The sequence below is a fragment of the Eumetopias jubatus genome, unplaced genomic scaffold (genome assembly GCF_037043125.1).
Source record: "Eumetopias jubatus isolate StellerSeaLion01/CBP00866 unplaced genomic scaffold, mEumJub1_p1.0 scaffold_14, whole genome shotgun sequence".
NCBI classification, from domain to species: domain Eukaryota; kingdom Metazoa; phylum Chordata; class Mammalia; order Carnivora; family Otariidae; genus Eumetopias; species Eumetopias jubatus.
In genome coordinates, this window is record NW_028274820.1 from 40,656,545 (window position 1) to 40,678,039 (window position 21,495).

Here is a 21,495-nt window from a genome sequence, read left to right on the forward strand (position 1 = left end):
TTTCTTAAAGTCCAATTTGCCCATTTTAATACTTTCTAATTTTATAGTTCTTCCTAGAAAATCTTTGCTTGCTACAGGTCACAGAGATACCATCTTGTTTTCTTCTGGATATTTTATTGTTTTAGGCTTTACGTTTAGCTCTATGATTAATCTTAACATTTGTGTATGGGATGAGGCAGTGGTCAAAACTAATTTTTTTTTAAATTTATGGATATTTAGCTGGTCTGGCAATATGTGCTGAAAAAAATTTTCTTTTTGACCATTAAATTGAATTAGCATCCTTGGTAAAAAGTCAATTGATGATATACAAATAGGTAGTTTTATGAACACACTATTCTATTTTTTGAGCAATTTGTCTATTGCTATAGCTTTTAGTAAGTCTTGAAATCAGGCAGTATTAAGTACTCCAAATTTGTTATTCATTTTGAAGGCTTTTGTTGTTTTTTTAATGTTAATCCAACCTTGCCATCCTGGTATAAACCTCATTTGATCAAAATATATTGCTAGATTCTATTTGCTAATAATTAAAGCAGTTTCCCATAATTGTTCCTTAGGGATACTGGTCTGTAACTTTCTATTCTTGTAATGTCTTTGTCAGGTCTGTTACATGATGCTGCTCACGTGAGGAGCTGAGAAATGTTCCACCACCCTCTATTCTGTGTAAGAGTATAATATTGGTATTAATTCTCCCTTAAATAGAATTCACTGGTGAAGCCATGTGGTTTTGTGAGAAAGTTTTTGGTAATAAATTCATTTACTTAATAGAAATAGCCTATTCAGATTTTTTTTTTTGGTTCCATGTTGGCAAGTTGTATTTTTTCAAGAAATGTGTCCATTTCATCAAATTAACATAAAATTATTTTTTACCCCCTCATTACCTTTATATATATATAGAATCACAAATGTCTTTTTAATTCTTGATATATTGGTAATTTTTTTTTTTAATAGTCTTGTCAGGTATCAACATTGTTAATCTATTTAAAGAACCAGCTTTTGGAATTGTTGATTTTTCTCTATTGTTTGTCCACTTTTTCTTCTTTCTACTTTGGATTTAAATTTGCTTTTTTTCCTACTTCCTAAAGTAGAAACTTAGATCACTGGTTGTAAAACACTTTTCTTCTAATTTAGGCCTTTAAGGTTGTAAAACTCCTTACTGCTTTTACTGTATGCATCCTACACATTTTGATGTTGTGCTTTTGTTATCATTCTGTTCAAAATATTTTCTAATTTCTGTTGTAATATATTATTTGACCCATGGGCTTTTTAGAAGTGTGTTTAATTTCCAAATATTCGGAAAGCTTTCCAGGTATCTTTGTTTTTATTTCTAGTTTGATTTTGCTCGGTAAGAAAACATACAGAGTAAGAAATACTCTATATTTCAAATCCTTTGAAATTTATTAAGATTTATTTTATGGGCTAGCATATGGTCTAGCTTGGTCAATGTTCCATGTGCACTTAAAAATAATGTGAATTCTGGAGATATTGGGTCTGTGGTTCTAAAAATGTCAAATAGATTAAACTGCCTGAGAGTACTGTTTCAATCTTCTGTAATCTTACTATTTTCTATGTGTTCAATTACTGAGAAGGGAAGTGGAAAATGTAAATATGGCTGTGATTTGTCTATTTATCCTTTAGTTCTCTCCGTTTTTATTCATGCACTTTGAAGCTCTGTTATGATATACTTACATATTTAGTAAACTGACCCTTTTATTATTTTGAAATCGCCCTCTAGTGTCCTTTCATTTTAGCCTGGACTCTTTAGCATCTGTTGTAGGACAGGACTGCTAGCGACAAACTTTCAGGGTTTCCTTATCTGGGAATATTTCTCTCATTTTTGAAGAATCATTTTATTAGAAGTAGAAATCTTCATTGACATTTTTTTTTCCCCCAGCACTTTGAATATCTCATCCCATTGCCTTCTGGCCTCTATGGCTTCAGATAAGATATCAGCTGTTAATCTTATTTAGGATCCCTTGTATATGAGTTGCTTCTTTCTTGTAGCTGCAAGATTCCCTCACAGGTTTTGTTCTGATAGTTTGATTCTGATGTATTTGTGGGTGGATCTCTGAGTTTGTCCTACTTGGATTTCACAGAGCTTCTCAGATACGTAGGTTGTTTTTCATCAATTTGGGGAAGTTTTCAGCCTCTACCTCTTCAAGAATTCTGCCCTTTTTCTGTCTCCTCTCCTTCTGGAACTCCTATTATGGGCATATTGGCATACATGATGGTTTCCCATGGGACTGTGTTCAATTTTCTTTCTTGTTTCCCCTTTTTGTTCTTCAGATTGCATATTTCAGTTGACCTTATTTGCTTATTCTTTCTTCTGCCCTAAAAACATCATGCTATACTTCCCTTTAGTTCTTTAGACACGGTTTCCTTTAACTCATTGAGTGTACGTTAATAGCTGGTTTAAAATCTTTGTCTAGAACGAAAATCCAACTCTGGGTTTCCTCAGACACAGTTTTTCTTGATTTCTTTTTTCTTGTGTATATGCCATACTGTTTCTTTACATGTCTTGTACTTTTTTGCTGAATACCAGGTGTTTTGAATATTGTAATGTAGTACTATGGAAAACAGATTTGTTGTTGTTGCTTATTGTAATCGTTTATTTAGCAAATTCTCTGAACTAATTCCATACAGTATCTATTCTGGGTCATGTATGGCCCCTGAAGTCTGTTAATTTGATGTTTAGCCAATGGCTGGACAGAGATTTCCGTAAATGCCTAGAATCAAAAAACTCTGCCAGTATTTGCCTAAGGGCTCGTGTGTTGAGGCACCTTTCAACACTCAGCCGGGCAGTTTACCACTCTGCATTAGTCTTCATTTCCTTTTTCTGAAGAGCCTGAAGGTTGGCAGGAGGTTGAGAACTTAGGGCCTTTTCAGGTCTGAGCATGTGCACCGTTCTGAGTCTGGGTGTGTGTTCTTCCAGATTCCCAGTAGCATGCTAGAGCTCTTCAAAGCCCTACGAACATCTCATTCCCCAGATGGTCCTCTCAAGGTTTTGGTTAATCTACTGTTTGCCCTGTTATTACCTCAGACAACTAAGATATTAGCCTATGAACTGCTTCTCCAGTTAGGAAGAAGGAAATGCATACATTGCATCATGAGGCAGGACAAAGGCTGAGACTGCATATGTGGAGGCATCTCTACTCTCCGCAATCATAAAATTCAACAGACATTAGCAATCACTTTACTTCTGTCTTAGGAAAAAAAGAATGCCTGTTTCAATTTTTCTCATCCCCACCTTTTCATTTTTCTGATTTTATTCTAACAGAGTATAAGCCTTTTATAAGACTAGAGCTGATTCAAATAACAAGATTATTATAAAAAGCAGCTTCTTACATGAGGTGGCTGTCAGGACACCTAAATTCTCAAATTAATAAAGCACATCTCTATACTCAGAACTTACGTAAGTAAATTTTACTTCAAAACATAAATTCACACTTTGAAATGACTTTTTTGAAAAAAATATAAGAAAAGTATATATATATCTCTCTCTCTCTCCATATATCCTTTCAGTTAATGTTTAGTGTGGGTCGGTCAGTAATCTGCTCGTTGATGTAAGAATGGTGGAGGAAGCAAGAGAGCGCAGGCGTTCATGTTCTCTCCTTTGAGTTGAGGGAGTGTAGGGCACTTGTTGGGAATAGAGTAAGACTTTTCCACCATTAGTGGTGATGGAGATTTTACGTCCAAAAGTAATTCCAGCAAATCCCACATTCTGTAAACTGTCTCCATTCCCTCCAGACACACTTTGAGGCCAAGTACCCATAGATATTTACTTTTAACTTGGTTTTCCATTATTTCCAACTTTTGTTGAAGAATGGCATTTTCTAATTATAGTAGGGATTTTTAAGATGGTCCAATTCAGTTCACATCATATCGCATTGCACTGTAACAGTCTGTAAATTTATCTCTGCTTTTTCCACATTACCTTTCCATTTTAAACTCATGGGGCAAATGCTTCAAATTTACCTTAATCCTCTCTTTACTGATTTTAATAGGTCATAAAACAGTTTAAGATGAACCTTGGGGCGCCTGGGTGGCTCAGTTGGTTAAGCGTCTGCCTTCAGGTCAGGTCATGATCCCAGAGTCCTGGGATCGAGCCCCGAGTGAGGCTCCCTGCTCAGTGGGGAGTCTGCTTCTCTCTCCCTCTGCCCCTCCCCACCTGCTCGTGGACTCTAATAAATGAATTTTAAAAAACAAAAACAAAAGATGAACCTCAAAAGACTTGTTAGGATTCACCTGGTCGTCAGGCTCTGGAATTCTCTGAATTAGCAAAAGCACTTACTGTGGTAAATAATCAGTGATCACCCTTCCCTTCTACTCTAAGCTAGGAATGATACCTCTGATTCTGAGAACTGGGGACAATAAGAAATTCTGGGCAAAGACTGTCATAAGAATTTCCTGGACTCAGTTTTGTTAAGAAACCCTTGAAGGTAAAGAACAGGGCTTGGGCTGTCACGAGACCTAGATTCAAATCCTAGCCCTCTCATTTGCTGAGAGGCCACGAGCAAAACACTGCGCCTCTGCGAGTCTTGGGTTTCCTCAACTGTAGCACAGGAAAAAGAACAGTACCTACTTTAAGGGCTGTGGGGAGGATTTAATGAGATCATGCCTGGCATGTAGTACCTCATATTTAATGAGTTCTCAGTAGCCAAAGAACTCCATGGTGGAGGTAGAGTGACTTGCCCTTTTTTTGAAAGCAGCTCAACAAGACCAGAGCAAGAGCAAGAGGCGGAGGGTGGTGATAAGAGATAGGGAAAAATGTTTTCTTTAAGCTGAATTTCCTTTTCCCCACCATACAGGACAGACTATGGTATGCTTGCACAAGTCTGTTCTGAGAACTTGAGTCTATTTTAAAGTCACCTTAGAACTGATCCACTGCCAAATCAAGCATTCTGCAAAGGGGCAGGGGCCTTGGCTAACGGAATCAAAGTGGTGGTGGACACCGAGCCCTGGTGGCCAGAGCAGTGTGCTGGGGGTGTGCCTCTGACCTGGAAGAAGCCAGCCTCAGACAGGCACAATTAGTGTGTCTTCTTAACTTTCCTTCTGAAGTTATTCGAGGGGACTGTGGTTTTGCCTTGAGCAAAACCCCCTTAACAGCCGGGAATCTAAAAACAAACATTATTTTATTAGGTTACCCCAGCAGATGAAAGCAGAGTGTTCCATTTGGACTCTTTTTTGGAGTCAATTAATGCATTAGCTAAAAACAAACCCTTTTGAAAGAGAGTTCCCGTTGTCCTCAGCAGCTTCTAAAGGAAAACTTGCCACTGTGCTCCTATGGACACATAAACATCAGGCAGTGAGAGAAACAGAGAGAATGAGTTATAAATAATATTCATTGATGAGAAAAACTATTTTAATGACCTATCTCAACTCCAATGCAGCACTAATCTCAAAAGATATGATTTTTTAAAGCTTTATTTTTAACAATGATCAGGAACTTTAAATATTGTTTATATGACAGTTCCTGAGTCAATTTAAGTCATTAACATCAATTTTAAACAGCTGTAGCTTTAATAAAAGACGTATTTACCACTTCTAAAGTATGTGATCAATACAGAAGACTGTGATTGTTTTCAGTTATGGTTTTAACTCCAGCAATGGAAAAGGCTTGTAAAGTAGGAAAATAATAGCGATTTCTCATGGGGGGGGGAATAAAAAAACGGATTTCTCAAAAATCCATTCACCCATCCTTCAAAATAATAACCAAGAGCCTACTAAGTTCCAGGCACTGTGGAACTCTGAACAAAAGTCTCAGTCCCTATCCTCATTAGAGCCCAGGCCAGGCTTTCAAACTAAAGACTGCTAGGGTTTTAAGACAGAGGTACAATGCTTTCAGCTGCCTTTGGCCTTGGAAAAGAGGCAGTGGACCCCCTGTGGTCTTCCTAACATTGAAAATAGAACTCCTCCTTGGTGAAGGCTGGGTTATTCCCAAAAGGTAAAACAAAAGGCACACCCCCTCTGTGGGCAGTACCATCTGTGGAAAGAACATTTCACTGCTCTTACCAGTGAATGGGTCTTTAAAAAAAAATCTTCAGAAAAATCCACATCCTGAAAGCATTTGATTACCCTGAATTTAAAATGGGCTCTTGCTCAGTGGCAAAGATACAAATTCATCCCCCAAAGAATGGCTTCTGTGGTGAAAAGGCACACGATGACTTTGAGAGAGGGTTATCGACAAGGCTGATAAATGGAGCCACAAGACAGAACTCATCAAATGCCACTGCTGGAGACTTCCCTCCGTCTACCTGAAGAATTCCAACGTGACATGCTGAAGACCTAGTGGGACAGGGTTACAAACAGTTTCAAGCACAATTTCTTCCCGCTTTTATTCCCTGCTCAGTGAGTTATGTGCTGTTAAACATTTCCAGAAGACTGTCAAAATGTAAGCATCCTGAGGTTTACATAGGCCACACCATTAAATAACATATAAGCACAAAATTTTAAACATTGTTTTCCAGCAATGGTAAATATTTTAGCTAAGTAAAAACTGAAGCTTGAAATGCAATAAGCACTTAAATGACTCCTTTCTGTGCCAGAATTCTTATTTTCCCCTGTGCAACCCTGGCTGCTGGGATTAAGGCGACCCCAGGGAGCTCAGCAAATGGTTGTGGGTTATGAGGTGTAGCATGAGCTTGGCGACAGCATGCCACCCAGCCTCAAGAAACCCAGCCACGACTGGAACCCAAGAATCAGTGTGTTCACTTTGTGGTCAGCTTCAGATTTTTTCCCCTCCTTGAAAAAACAGAGCTGCTACAAAAATCAGGCCTCTGCCCCGACCCCCTAAGCAACAGGAGGTGGACCAAGGGCAGAGCTGGAAGACTCCTCAGCTGACTGGGCGGCACAGCAGGCGGAGGCTGCTTCCCCCAGCCCCCGTGGGCAGGCAGCGTGGGCATTCCACAGCTTCCGGTTCCTCAGCATTACGGAGGGAAGTGACCGGCTGCGAGAACAACAGCCACGGCCCTGCCGATGACGTCCTGCACTGTCACTTCAGGAAGAAGGAAAACCCAGAACAAATTTGACGTGGTTTTCACCACACAGTGATTGCAGTCCTATTCAAGGATGTCACAGTCACACCACCCACTGAGCAGAACTGAGATGGAAATTAGGCCTCCTTCAAAGTGTCTCAAGTCACAGCCTATCCTGAACAGAAGCAGCCAAGGATTTTAAAGAAACACGGCCCCGGGGCTCCATCTCCTTTGGCTTCCTGGTTCCTCTGGTTTCTCTTGGCTGAAGAGAATCACCCTCAGCGGCAGGCAAATATAGCAATGGCTCTTGAAGAAGCAGGCAGGGCAATGCACCTTTTCTGAGATTTGGGTCACTGTTGTGAGCATGAAAATCTGATCTCCCACAAAATTCCAGCAAGTGAAGAAAAAGGAATGCAGAAATTTACAGAGGGACTTCTGTCCACGTTCAAAATACCAGAGCTTGAGTGATTTGTTATTGCAACACTACCCAAATTTCTAAGACATTATTTGGAGTTTTGTGACTGGTCTTTGAGATTAAAATGTAAATATTTATCATGTATCACACTGAGCAGCGACTGGGGCTAAGGATGGGTAGATGGAGTGGTTTTTGCTTTGGTTTTGTGAAACCATGAAGGGAGCCACATCCATCTTTGTCCTGTTTCTGGTGAAACTAACAAAGCTTTTGTTCACTTAAGAAAAAAAAAAAATCAGACTCATGGATGGTGTTGATGCTCCCTGATTTTGTTTTGTTTTGATGCCCCTCAGTTTTGAACAGTAACTCCGAATGTCAACCCGTTGACTCTCAAAGTCGGACCAAGACTGCAAAGTGGCTGTCTCTCCTGGAGGGACGTTGTGGAGATTCAGAAAGTTCAGACTGACCGCTCATAGGTTTTCAGTAGCCTCGCCAAAGTCTAAGAAGTCCAAAAGCCCTAAATTCTGTTCAAGACTAGCTTCATTCCCCAAATGATAGTGTTGGCCAAATACCACCAAATGTTAGATATAGTGACATCTGGTTTTCGTATGAGGAAGAATCAGAGAAGATTAGAAAACACAACTGCCATTTCATACCAGTTTTCATGCCCACCTTCCAGTGAAACTTCACACTATAAAATGAAAATCTGTATAAATTCTCACGGTAAGAAACTGCCCAAAGCACTGGGGATGACTACAGGAAAAGTGTCCATGTGCTGGGCTCCTTGCTTATCTAGGGTTAAATATCATTTCTTTTACTCACTCTGAATGTCGACACACTGAAAATCAGGGTACACATGACCTTGAAGGGCCAGGAGGATATAGCCATGCCAATAGGGATAAAAGCACCCTGAAAATGAAACATACAGAATCCAATAATGACAATTATTGTAGTCATTCACCACCTGACATACATGAGAGCAAACAATTCAACAGCTTTAAAAATAGTTTATTTCCTCCTTCACAAACACTTGAGCCTTCTGACCATTACACAAGGCACCACAAATTAAATAAAAACATGTATTAGAATATATTTGTCTCACATGATTCAAAATAAATGGGACTTTAAAAGCAATAGGTGTCGACGATGGGAGGGCCGGGAGGGCATGGAGGCAGGCACCAGTGCTGGGGGCACGTGCTCCACAGCGTCTGCTGTAACAGGTAGTAACCAGCACGTGTCATCAGATGAGCCGTGATCCAAAATTAGCACATCCCAGAGAGGTGCTGCATCTCCGGGGTTCTCTGTCTATAGGATAGAATACCTAAAGTACTTCCCTAAAATACAAAGACTTCTAAGAGTCTTGGTACCACCTAACAGTATGATTATGAAACATCTTCAATGTGGTTTTCATTACCAAAAAAAAAAAAAAAAAAAAGTTTCACATAAAAGCTTCATAATATAATCCAGAAAGAGAATTAGTACATGTTTAAAATCTGAAGCCAGGCTGGCTATTTCTGATCATTTTTTTCATTTCTTCCAGTGTTTTTTATAGTGATAAATATGCACCCAGCTTCCTACCAGTTGAAACATGCATAAAATACTTTGCTCTGAGCACCATGATTGCCTTTCCGTAGTCTCTTTGGGACTATAATCCTAATCCAAGGAGAGTAGCTCTAACTTCAATTCAGACTTGTTCCTTTCCCCAAACGTGTTAGTGTTGATCAAATCCCAGGAAATGCCAGATACAAACATAGGTTCGTGAGCAGAGACCCAAAGAAAAATTATGAATAATTTCACAATGATCTGGTTAAGAAAACACACAGAAAATGAATGATTTCCACCTTATAAAAAACCTCCACTTGAATTTAAACAAGAGATGGAAGGGAAAGGAGGAACACTGTTTCCATGGGAGACAAGGTGCTCTCTACCCCCAGGAGCGCTCCTCCTACGGGCCTGCGCTGATCACTGCTGAGGTAGAAGCCGGCGGCTTGAAGAGAGGTAGGTAAAGTCCAAATTTGTTTTCAATCCCTGCAAATGTCGCAACTGCCAGTCTGTAGCCTCCAACATGATCAGGATTGGGAGCAGGCAGAATGATCCTGGATTTAGGAACTGGTTCTGATCCCATGGGTTTCCTAAAAGAAGAGAAAATTGGGCGAGAATCTGTTTTATCATTTTTTACCTTGGTAAAAATAACATTCAGAGTTTGTGGAAATTTGCATCATATAAAGGAGTTGTGGAATTCTAGTTGGTTGTATGTTCCCCTTGGGAATGAGTCTGGTTACTGCATCTTGCCTGTTTCATCAGCAGAATTAGAGTGACGTACCCTTCTTCAGAGCGACTGAGTACGGGAGGAGCGGTGACCTGGCTGCAGATTTAGCGGGATACTTACACGCCTCCAAAGTCAACGTAGAACCATCGCTGTAGCAATTCATATGTCAGCAAAGTTACACCAAATTGGGGGGAGGATCGAAACACACGAGCTTTGAAGAAATGGGGCAACAACAGCTATAATTAGGTTTTTAAAAAATTTACCCAATCCAAAAGGTTTAGTTAAGAACAAATTATTTCCCTACCACCAGCTCCTTTCCACAGAGCTCTGGGGCCTTCTTCCCGCAGTATTTTCCTGAAGCAGTCCATCACTCCGCTGTAAGTGGTTTGGCCAGCCCGGGCAGCCACCTGTAATCGTGTCTTGATAACATCAGCAGGGGTCACTAAGGATGCCGCGGGCATACCTGCAGGAGAGGCACCACCATCACAGTCTGGTCACATTCGCACTATATAAAAATAACTGTGCTTTCAACTGCAACTGCTGGCCATGGAAAGAAAGTTAAGAGTCTGATGAAATCAAATGCCTCTTCTGCCGTCCTCTCTGAGAGATACAGCCATGACTACCCTGTCTGCAGTGATGGAAGCTGTGCAGACATTCCTCCCCTCCCCCGTCCCCCAAGCACCCAACCCCTTCAGTGTAGGACTGTATTCCTTAATGGTTTTAAGGAATTATTTATCAATAAACACTACTTCAAGTGCAACAAACGGAGAAAGTTTTTTTTTTTTTCTTTTCTTTTTCCCGTCTAAATCAGAAACTTGCAGTTATTAGGTCCGATTTTCAGAGGTGAAGTTTGTTATGCGTTTCCTCTTCACGCCTTTCTGTGGCTGCTGGCAGTCCCATGAGGTGCCTTCTCACACACACTGAACCACCCCCTACCCACCAAAGCCTAACCTCTCCAGGTACACCAGAAAAAGCCTTTACTGAGGGCTAAGCAAACACTGTGTGTGTGTGTGTGTGTGTGTGTGTGTGTGTGCGTGTGCGCGCGCGCACGGGGGGGCGGGGAGGGGTGGGTGACCAGAGATGGAGACTCCCACAGATAATACTTCAGGATTCCTTCTTCCTAGAACTGACATCTCCAGAAAAAATATTTGACAGAAAGCTGAAAATTTGTACTGGCTGATAATCAATGAAAAAGGAACAACAACAGCAACAAAACCCTCCCAAAATTACCAATGGGAAATTTTTCTACAGTCATTTTATCCAAAATGGGGCAGCCCATGTTTAGATTTTTTAAAAGCGAGACTGTACTCAGAAGACACTGTCTCTTATGGTTTTATTACTTTTCCATTATGAACCTATTCCAAACCAAATTGGTCAAATGCAGATGCATAAATCTCCTTTGCTTTTTTTAAGGCTTAATAATTCTGTAAGAATTTCTGTCCAAACCAACGTGGTCTGGCTCACAAGTACATCTCATCCTTCTAACAGACAGCTTTAAAGTTACAGTGTGTGTGTACACGCACGCGTGCCTGGGGAAATCTGCACTGTACATGTTTGCATTTATATTACTAAGTTGCATCTCCTCCTCTTCCATCTTTACTGAGCTCCTCATAAACACTCATCTTAAGTAACTGTTTTTTATGAAATATATCACATTTTTTGCATGTGACAAAGCTCACTTTATATCCAATGCTTCACTGGATAAGTCATACTGAATTTCCTCTTAACTTGGAGGAATTATTTTAACTTTGAGCCAGGAATTTATCCTCCAACATAATGGAAGGAAACATGAAAAATGCTTAGAAACCCACTGTGTTCATACCACCCATTACATTTTACTTCCTGGTTTAGAAAGAGTTTAGCAAGGCTGTCTGCTTTAGGCATGTAGTAAAATTCTCCTTGCGACAGTGAGCAGGCATGTCCGAGGGACAGTGGGAGACACACAGGCAGTAACATGGGTGAAAAGTCTCCTCCAGTAACTGTGGGTCTCTGTGTGGATGGAGGACTTCTGGTGTAAGGCTGGCTAAAACCCTGGAGAACAGCCTCAGGCTGCTCGAGCGCAAGGCCAGGAAAGCACTATCTACTAAAAAGAGCTTGGCCACCAGAAATCTGTTGATTTTTGGGGGCCAGGGTTGGCAAAGACTTAGTCAATTTGCCTCATCTCTCCTGGCTTCCAAAAGGCTAAGACAGCACCGATCAAGAGGTCTCGCTTTCTCTATTCCCAAAGATGGGGGAGCAAGAGATGGCTAGGAAACAGAGAGGCTTCTTTTAGGTTCCTCAACAGCAACCTGCCCCATGCTTCACTGATGAGACAAATAATGAGATCTTCCAGCTACCCACGACCTCTGTGACAAGAACCATTTGGGGTGCTCCCCAGCCCAATATAAAATTATAATCCTTTAAAAGGGGGCCCAGAACCTTGAGAGTAGAAGTTCATTTACAACAAAAAGAAAGTACAACCAGCAAAATACAACTTTGGGGCAAGAAATCTGCATTTCTCACAAATACCCCATTAGCATTTGTAAAGAATGTGCTTCTCTGTTTATGGAATACAAAGTTAGTATCTATTTACTTTGGATCAAGGTTAAGAGTTTTACTCATTCCCTCTGCACCCTTATCTATAGTATCTACTTGATGGATCAGCTTCTAAGAGAAGTGTCAAGATTTGGAATGAGAAAAATATGTTCTTATCCTACTGTTAAGTTGAGGTTTTATAAAACAACAGTATGTTGATAATACATAGTGGCTCATGGTAATATACCGTGAAAGGATTTCAGTTTAAAATGGAACCAGAGGGTATGAGATAGAGATTCTCACGCACGCTCCCTCAGAAGAACGGAACTTGAGAACCGACAGATTTTCCATAAACGCTTGATTTGCAGAAGACTGAGATTTATCTTCTGACCAATGAACATCCAGCAAGCAACGTCTCCCCATCCTCAAGCCAGTGAGTTTAGTGCTTGGATGCCAGCTGGACACCCCATCTTGCACTCCTTGCCCACAGACTTGCCTACAGCCTGTTATGGCATGCATTTCCTCCACTAGTTCTGAATAAATTCCTGCTAATTTCAGCTTGCCTCAGTTTATCTCTTTATTTAGGGTGGCACTATTTTCTCAGTGAATTTTACCTTTTGTAAGTGTCAAATATGCCTCTGTGCTTTGGAGCGCTATTTTTAAACCCTGAATTCCATTCAGTCTGACACAAACATTGCTACACTTGCTTACTGCTGGTATTTGCCTAATACATATTTTTCAATCCGTTCTCTTTCAGTTGTTCTAGGTCACTGTTTTCTCAAACTTCAGATGACTAGATTTCCTTTCACAACTCGTCTAAAATAGGCATTTGTTTTTACTAGGGGCATTGAATCCATTCAATTGTGGCTATAATTGTGGTTATTAGACTTATTTCTGCTATCCTATATTGTGGTTTTTATTTTCTCTGCTTCTAGGCATTTCCCTTTTCATCTTCATCCTTTCCTAACTTAAATATTATATACATTTTTATCACATAAGCACAATATTTACAGTACATACCATAAATTTGTATTTGCAGCCCTCACCAACAAGCCCTTCTTACATAAAAATACATATACTAAAGTTGCCAGGTATTTAACTCTACCTAAAAGGTTTAACTTTTATTTGCTCTGTTTCATACATCCCATATTTTCTTCTTTCTAAAATTCACTTTTCACTTTGCTTCAACAGCATCTGTAACGTGTATCCTTTGAGTTATGGGAGAAAAAGAACTTGAGATTTGCCCTCCCTCCTGAATGGTGGTGTGCCTGGGAATGCCATCAAGGTTCCAGACATCTTCTTCTTGGCATTTTGAAGGTAGCTAGGACTGCAGATGAAAAGATGAGTCAACTTTTATTATTGATTTGTTTTGAGTCTGCTTTCCTATGACTTCTCTCCAGGGAATTCCTATTAAAGAGATGTTAGACTTCCTGGACTAATCCTACACGTCTCTTGCATTTGCTCTTCCTTTTTTATCTCTGTACTTTTGCTCCATATTATAGTTCTTGTTTTCCCATGACTTCATTTTCCAGATGTAATTTGCTCTTTGGACATATTGGATACGGACTGGAATGGTTCTATCATTCACACCATTTATGGGTTTTTAATTTTGGTGATCCCTTTATTAATTTTCTTTCTTTTTTTTTAAGATTTTATTTATTTATTTGAGAGAGAGAGAATGAGAGATAGAGAGCATGAGAGGGAAGAGGGTCAGAGGGAGAAGCAGACTCCCTGCTGAGCAGGGAGCCTGATATGGGACTCGATCCCAGGACCCTGGGATCATGACCTGAGCCGAAGGCAATCGCTTAACCAACTGAGCCACCCAGGTGCCCCCTTTATTAATTTTCAAGAAAGCTTCCTTGAGATTGTTCCTCTCAACGGGTGCCTCGGCGGCTCAGTTGGTTAAGTGCCTGACTCTTGATTTTGGTTCAGTTCACAATCTCGGGGTCGTGAGATGGAGTCCTGCAACAGGCTCTGTGCTGGGTGTGGAGCCTGCTTTGGATTCTCTCTCACACCCCTCTTAAAAAAATAACATAAAAAATAAAATAAATAAAAAACATTTAAAAGTAAGATTGTTCTTCTCAAATCTCTCTGCAGATCCTAATGACAGTTCTTAAAAGTTCTTTTTTCTCTGAATTGCCTGTTTTCCCAGAAATTCCTCTGTTTACTTCTCTTGTTGCTCCTTGTCTGAGGGACCTCTGGCTATCTCTTGATATTCAAGTTCAGAGAATAGACTGATTAGTGTAGTGCTGGTTTCTACCACCCGCAAGGTCAGTTTCTTCCCGAGTGGGAGGGCCAGCAATGGGCTTTGTGGAATGGGGGAGGCCTGTAAACCAGGTACAAGGTAGTAAGGTGGCCTGGCAGGGTTGGGACCTTCCAAGTTGCTGGAACATGGAGTGCTTCACTCTGGAAGTAGAAGAAATTATTTTATATCCCTCTTGGGAAGACCTACCATTCGTTTTTTTCTTTCTTTTTGCCATCTGGGGTGAAGATCTGGAACCTTAAGCCTTACCCTACTTTCCTTCAGTTCCTTACATTGCCCTCTCCAAGCAGGTGATGCCTCTCTTTGGGAAACATCTCTGGGCTTTCCTGGTCTGGATTTAGTGTTGCCGGAAGGCAGCTCTTTAACTCCTGTTACAGATTTGCCTTCAGGCCTCCCCTACTCTCGGTAGTCTATTACTCACTCAGAACTTAAAATTCCCCAGTTCTTAAATTAAGAGCAGTTTCCCCTGCCAGTGTCCTGGGTTGTGGCACCCTCCAGTCCAGTTTCAGACTCAGTATGCTTCTGTTTCCTGCCTTCTGAGGGCTGGAGCTAACATTTTCTAGTGCCAATAGGAGTTTTAAAAAATGTATTTTCAGAGGAGAGCACGTTCTGTGATGAGCACTGGGGTTATACGTAACTAATGAATCACTGAACACTACATCAAAAACTAATGATGTACTACTATATGTTGGCTAACTGAATATAAAAAAATGTATTTTCTGACATTTTCAGGTATTTGGGACAAGAGGAGAGATGGATGAATATGCTCGGTCCATCACTTTGATTCAATCTCTCCATTATTTTTTTTTTTAAGGATTTAAGAATTGCTTTTAAGTTATCTTAACCTTTATGTCCACATCATTTAACAAATTTGTGTCAACAGTACTTCTCTCCTAACTTAATCCTTTTAATATGTTTGCAAAAGCATCCTGACAGTCCCGCATTTAGCAATTCCGTATCTGCGCATTGAACAGCTTTGAAAGACACTCCTGAATTATAACTTAGTCTAAGTTGACTTACTCTTTATCTCATCGCTGACAATTAAAATCACATGGTATGGCAAAGCTCTAAAAATTGAGAAGTACTAGATATGCTTTATTTGAGATTATCCATAAGCCCTACTGAAATGCCCTTCGTGCATCAAAAAGCAACATGTTCATCATAGGGAATTAAAAATTAGTTTCTTAATTTCAGGATCCCTGCTTCAGCTCTCACCTTCTGACACACGAAGGCATGTTGGTCAATGAACATAAATTCAAGTATCAGTTAGGATTACTCTACCCTGTGAAATACTGGAGATGTTCCCAGTAATTTAAAGAATAGTCCCAGTTTACAACCAGATACATAAATCTAAAAAAAAAAAATCAGTATTCTCTAGGTTTTGAGATCTCAAAACTACCTCTGTGAAAATACTGCTAAAGTAATCTAACTTCAAGTCAAATAGAATTTTTAGAAAAAGATAGGACTTACTAGAAAAAGATAGGACTTACTGAATAACGAATAACTATCAAAATATAGAAAGCATGATCATATTAATGTAATCCCAGATCCATCTTATTTATAATACAATCGTTCAACAAAAATTATATGTACTCTGTGTAGGAGAGCAACTTAAATCTAAAATCTAAAATTATATTTTATATAAAAATACACATACAAATACTAAGGAGACATTCCTGTGTTATAATAAAAAAGTTAGTGGTCAGCTGCTCTTCATTGTGCTTATTTTGAGATAAGCTTTTCTCCTTTCTCTTAATGACACAGCTCCCTCCGGCCCTACTTTCTGGGGTTCTGGGCCTACTCCGCCAGTGTGTCTTCTCCCCTAGGAAGTGGCTCTGCTCTCACTGGCATCCACAGAGGGAATGTGGGGGCCCGACCCATCTTCCATCCAACAGCCTACACATGGGCATTTCTGTGCTCCTGCCCTTCTTGATAGTGTTGCACTGGACACAACACGTGTCTACACAGAAGTCTTTCTGCCCTTCTCCACACTGAATTCCCTCATCTGGCTGAGTCTGCCGGGCAAGGTTTGACCCTGAGCAGCTAGCTGGTTGCCCTGCTTCCTCCTCTGACATCACTTACCTGCTTATCACTAGATATAGATTTTATATTCATCCTGTAACAAAATACATTACTTATTAATTCTGATACATTTTTAGGCATTTTTATTTGGATTTTAAGCTAAATAACTACTTGCAAATAATGATATGTTCATATCTTCCTTCCTAAAATTTATACCTCTCACTTCTTTTTATTTTACCGCATTGACTGAACGTCCAAAATAAGCCTGAAAAACAAGGATGGTAGACACAGCCTTGTCTTAGCCCTAACTTCAATGAAAATGGTAGTTATGACATTTGCCACTGGCTTCTGGTATCTGTAATTAAATTGAGAAAGTAGCTTAGTTCTCCTGATAGAGTTTATACAGATTTGAGGAATATGCAAGATGATCAAGCTTTGAGGCTAATCTGTTCTTTGAAGAACAAAACCAAAGACAATCTGTCTTATAGTTTCCTGTCCTACAGGGAAGGAGAAGATGGACAATAAAATGAAAATAAAGCACGGCGGCCAGCTCCCAAATGACTCTCAATGACCTTACCTCCTGTATGCACACCTCTGCCTCTGTTCAGTCTCCCTGTACGTTACACAGGGCTGATGGATGTAACCAACAGAATGATGTGGAAATAAAGGAGTGTGACTTCCAAGGCTTGGTCACGCAAGACATGGCAGCCTACCTCTTTGCTTTCTTCCCCTGTGTTTTTCCACCCACCCTTCTCCCCCGTCTCTTCATCACTCTCTGACCTAGCTCTGGGGGACGTCAGCTACCATGTCACAAGAACATCCAAGGTGACCAACAGTGAGGCCACATGGCAAGAAACTGAGGCCTCTCTGCCAATGGCCATGTGACTGAGCCACCTTGAAAGTGAATCCTCCACCTTCAGTCAAGCCTCCGGCTGACACCTTGCCTGCAACCGCATGACACACGGGGAGCTAGAGGCACTCAGATAAGCCGCTCCCAGTCCACAGAAACGGTGAGAGGATCAGTGCTTGCAGTTTCCAGCTGGTCAGTTTTGGGGTAATCCATCATGCAGCCATAGGTAACAAGTAGAGGAGGTATCTGAAAAACAACTCTGAAAGATACCGGGATGGCCACAGGGCTAAAACTGCAGCATGTTCCAGTTCCAACTTCCAAGAATAATGTGGTAATGCGTTAAAAACGTCATACGTTTTACCAGCAAACTCACTTTAGAGAATTGATTTCTCTAAGGAAAATGTCACAGAATAGGGGAAAAGCCTTTAAGCAAAAAGATGTTTTTGTTTTGTTTTGTTTTTTTGTTTTATGAAATAATGTATTTATATTTTTTTCAAAAAAATTTCGGTATCTGAAATTGAGGGTTAGATAAATATGCAGCAGTTAAAAACTAGGTTTATAAAGTTTTAAAAGACATATAAGATTATTATCTAACATTTAAAAATATTATGTGCCAGGCACTTTCTTGGATCTTTTTACATTTATTGTGCAGATCACACAGTTCTAAGTGGGGAAACTGGAATGTGAACCTGCCTAGTCTGGCCCCACAGGGATATGCCATGAGCATCTTGCCGTGCTGGCTATCAGTACAAGTAAGTGAAAACCCCATCTTCACAGTGGGATCATAACTCTGTTAAAAACTATGCAAGGAGAAACAAATGAGCAGAAATGTTAAATAGGGATTATCTTACAGTCATGGAATAATAGATAATGTTTTCTTAATTACCCTTTCAGTTACTTTCCAAATATTTTACAATCAGCATTAGTATTTTCCTAGTCATAAAAATAATAGAAGAAAAAAAACCTTAAAAGAGAAAAAAAATCCGCTACTAATTACTACAGCTCTGGTAGCATGGATTACTTAGGAAATTCCTACCCAGAGATGAAATCCCTTCTGGGTGGCTATCTTTCTCTAAGGGAAGAGTTAAAGATGCTATTTTTGTGGTGGGAGGAAAACACAGCTTGGAGAGAGTCCTAGACTTTGAGCTCTAATACATATCTTCTGTTTTTACAACTGATTTCTGGGGTAGGTTACAGACAGATTCCCCTGTCATACTGGCTAACATTTACTGAGTATTTACTGTATGCCGGGCAGGATGCTCAGCCCTTCACACAGCTGTGCTCACTTGCACCTCACAGACACACTCTGGAGTTGGTACCATTATTGTCTCTGTTCATAGCCACAGCCGCCGAGGCTTGGGAGAGGTTATGTAAGTGGTCTGTGGAACACACTCTCAAGTGGTACGGCAGTTCTCCCCAGTAGGCTACCTCATTTCCAGGAAGTAATTTATATTGTACAATGCACAAAATGCATTGGATTATAACCTTTTGGTTTAAAAAATGCTCATTTATGCACATGTAAAGGAAATACAAAAGGACACAGTTAATCAATGGCTACACTGGGATTAAAACTGGGAATTCTATAGTCTAGTCTCAAAATCATGATGTCCTGATAGAGGCAGAGTGGCCTCCTACGATGAAGGTCCCTGAGCAGCCGGGGAAAGGACAACCCTGCCCCATTTACCAACATCACTGCCTTTGATAAAAGGGGATTAACAAAGAATTAAAGAGGAGCTCCTTGGTTCCTGCCTTCAGGAACTCCTCAGGCTACAGGCGGGCCCACAAAACAGCAAACAACTTCTCAGAGCAGGGGGTTGTTCTCCTGAGACTCAAGCCACCTCTCTCTGGAGAAGAACACCTGTAATCAAAAACATTTGGACCCAGGCATCCCACGACTGCCTTAGGGTTTGTTAACCCATTAAATGTTTGTCACCACCTGGAGAGCGAATCCAGATTGTTTGAGCCTTTAGGGTCTCTGAACAAGAAGCATCAAAGATCGAATGGATTCCTGCTGTGGCCATAATCAAATTTCCTCTGGGAATTTACACTGGGATGTAGAAGCCAACCTCTCCACTCCTCATATATATTTTCTTCTATTGACATATTCACTGTAGTACTGAAAACAAGAGTCATTTCCCTCTGGGGCTCAATTAACATATCTTGTTCCTGTAACACAGCTATGAGGGATCAGCTATCTCCTCAGGCTGAGTCTCTCTGATTCTGCTGTGTTACTTTTATCTAAATAATAACTACTGGTGGGGCACCTGAGTGGCTCTGTTGGTTAAGCATCTGCCTTCGGCTCAGGTCATAATCCCAGAGTTCTGGGATCGAGTCCTGTATCGGGCTCCCTCTCCCTCTGCCCCTCCACCCGCTTGTGCTCTCTCTCTCAAATAAATGAATTAGAAGTTCTATATTGTTTCATAGTTTCACTTCACAGCAGAACCGTGATAACGGTTCAGCTGAAAGGTTTTAAAAATGTGAAGACTCGTGCTTAAAGGCGTCTAACCGATAAAGTACATAAATGCTTGTCCAGAATGTAAGCAGTTTTTAGCAACTTTTTAATTAATTAAAAAAAAATTTATTTCTTTAACAATACCACAAAATGCACATTTTAATGAGCCTTTTCTGGAGTTAAGAAATTAAGCTTGCCTAATCTAATCTGCCAGAAAATTAATTTCTTCTCCTTTCTTTTCATATCTATTCAAAGCAATCTAGGGCCGCCTCATAAGTCCCCTCTCAAAAACTGTAAGCAAAAAATTTCTGGGCAGTGACACGTGAGGGGCCGGGGGAGAACAGAACTCTGTGGGGGCCACTCACCAGCTATGGCACCGGCCAAGAGCAGGCTTCCGGGGCTAATCTGCCCACTTTCACTTGCAAAGGAAGCCTTCACATGAGCATAGCACGGGAAGTAGATGGCCGAAAAAGGAATGTCCCGCAGAAAGCATGCTTTGGCGCCCTGTGCGTTTGAAAAGGAAGAAAGACCACATGAAACACATATCCCACTGAGAAGATCAAGCTTTTCTGGAACTTACCTCAGAACAAAATATTCCTGGAGGAGACCAAGTTTGTACTCACAAGTTGAAAGGGGAACAAAAAAAAAAAATAACCCCAATTCTGCAAGTAATAAATCTGAATTCTGTTTTTAAAAATAAAACTAATCTTATTGTGTGGTGTGAGCAAGAAGGGAATAGTTCTCATTTATTCCAATGATAAGATTTCGATTTAAACACTTTTGGAACTCTGTGTGCAACATCCTTTTAAATCCCTACTGATGGCAAGTCACTCACTGGCATTTCAGAGAGTATCTGTTCTCAGAAGATGGGCAGCAACAATCAAGGTACCCCTCTGTTTACACACTAGGAGGTAGACAAATTATATAGGTGGCAGGGGGAGAGGTTTGTTTTTTTGTCTTGTTTGAGACTCTGATGAAAGTGTTGGACTCTTTCCCAGAAAAAATTACACATACGTAAAAAATTATATACCTTTTCAAGGGGTTCATGGATCCCCTAATTTATTTACATACTTAGCCCTTCTCCTCCAGGGTATGAAACATTGATAAATGCTTGTTCTAAAGCCTTAAAATATTTACAATAATTCCTACCCATTTAAGAGCTGTGTGTAGAGCAATTAGCAACTAGAGCAGAGTCTTCAAATAATTTCTGGTGCCAAAATAATGCATGGGGAGACCCTGAGAACTGGTGAGTGCCCAGAAACACAGCATTCTAATGAAAACCACAAGACATACACTGTGTCTTAGGCAGGCTAAACGGGAAGGAAGTCATCCCTTTTCAACACCTAATGATTTAATACCATTTCTTTCACAGATTTCTAATACCTAAAAATTTCCACCAAATTGAGAGATTCTTGAAAGAAAAGAATGACTCCATCCAGATTCAACATATCTAGCCCAGCCCAGTGACATTTAGTAAGGTTGAATGATGCTGGATCTCGGGGATTTTTGCCTGAAGCTAGGCTCCATTCTGTCAAAGTTCCTAACACTACACATCTGTTACTATAGCCTTGGCTTTCTGACACCATCATTACACTCCTGACTCACACTGAGACTGTGGGTAATAAAACCCCTAGTCTTTTTAATACAAATTGCCATTAACCTAGGGATACTGTAAGTTAATTAGTTGCCTTAAGTAAGTAACATAAGCAGGGCTTTGTTTCATCCTAGTAAACTTCATCCTA

General features: G+C 40.4%; 1 protein-coding gene across 4 annotated transcripts in view; it reads right to left on the reverse strand.

Annotated features, from left to right (window-relative positions):
* Positions 1–8,374: 8,374 nt before the first annotated feature.
* The window catches only part of SLC25A13 (solute carrier family 25 member 13), a 184,484-nt gene continuing 171,363 nt past the window's right edge, over positions 8,375–21,495 (reverse strand). For all 4 annotated transcript variants that reach the window (XM_088018338.1, XM_028119853.2, XM_028119860.2 and 1 more), the window contains 4 exons: positions 20,119–20,257; positions 9,957–10,115; positions 9,773–9,863; positions 8,375–9,515 (listed from right to left, as the gene is read on the reverse strand). In XM_088018338.1, the coding sequence (XP_087874464.1) occupies positions 9,329–9,515; positions 9,773–9,863; positions 9,957–10,115; positions 20,119–20,257 (576 nt within the window). In that variant the 3' untranslated portion in view covers positions 8,375–9,328. The remainder of the gene's footprint in view (positions 9,516–9,772; positions 9,864–9,956; positions 10,116–20,118; positions 20,258–21,495) is intronic.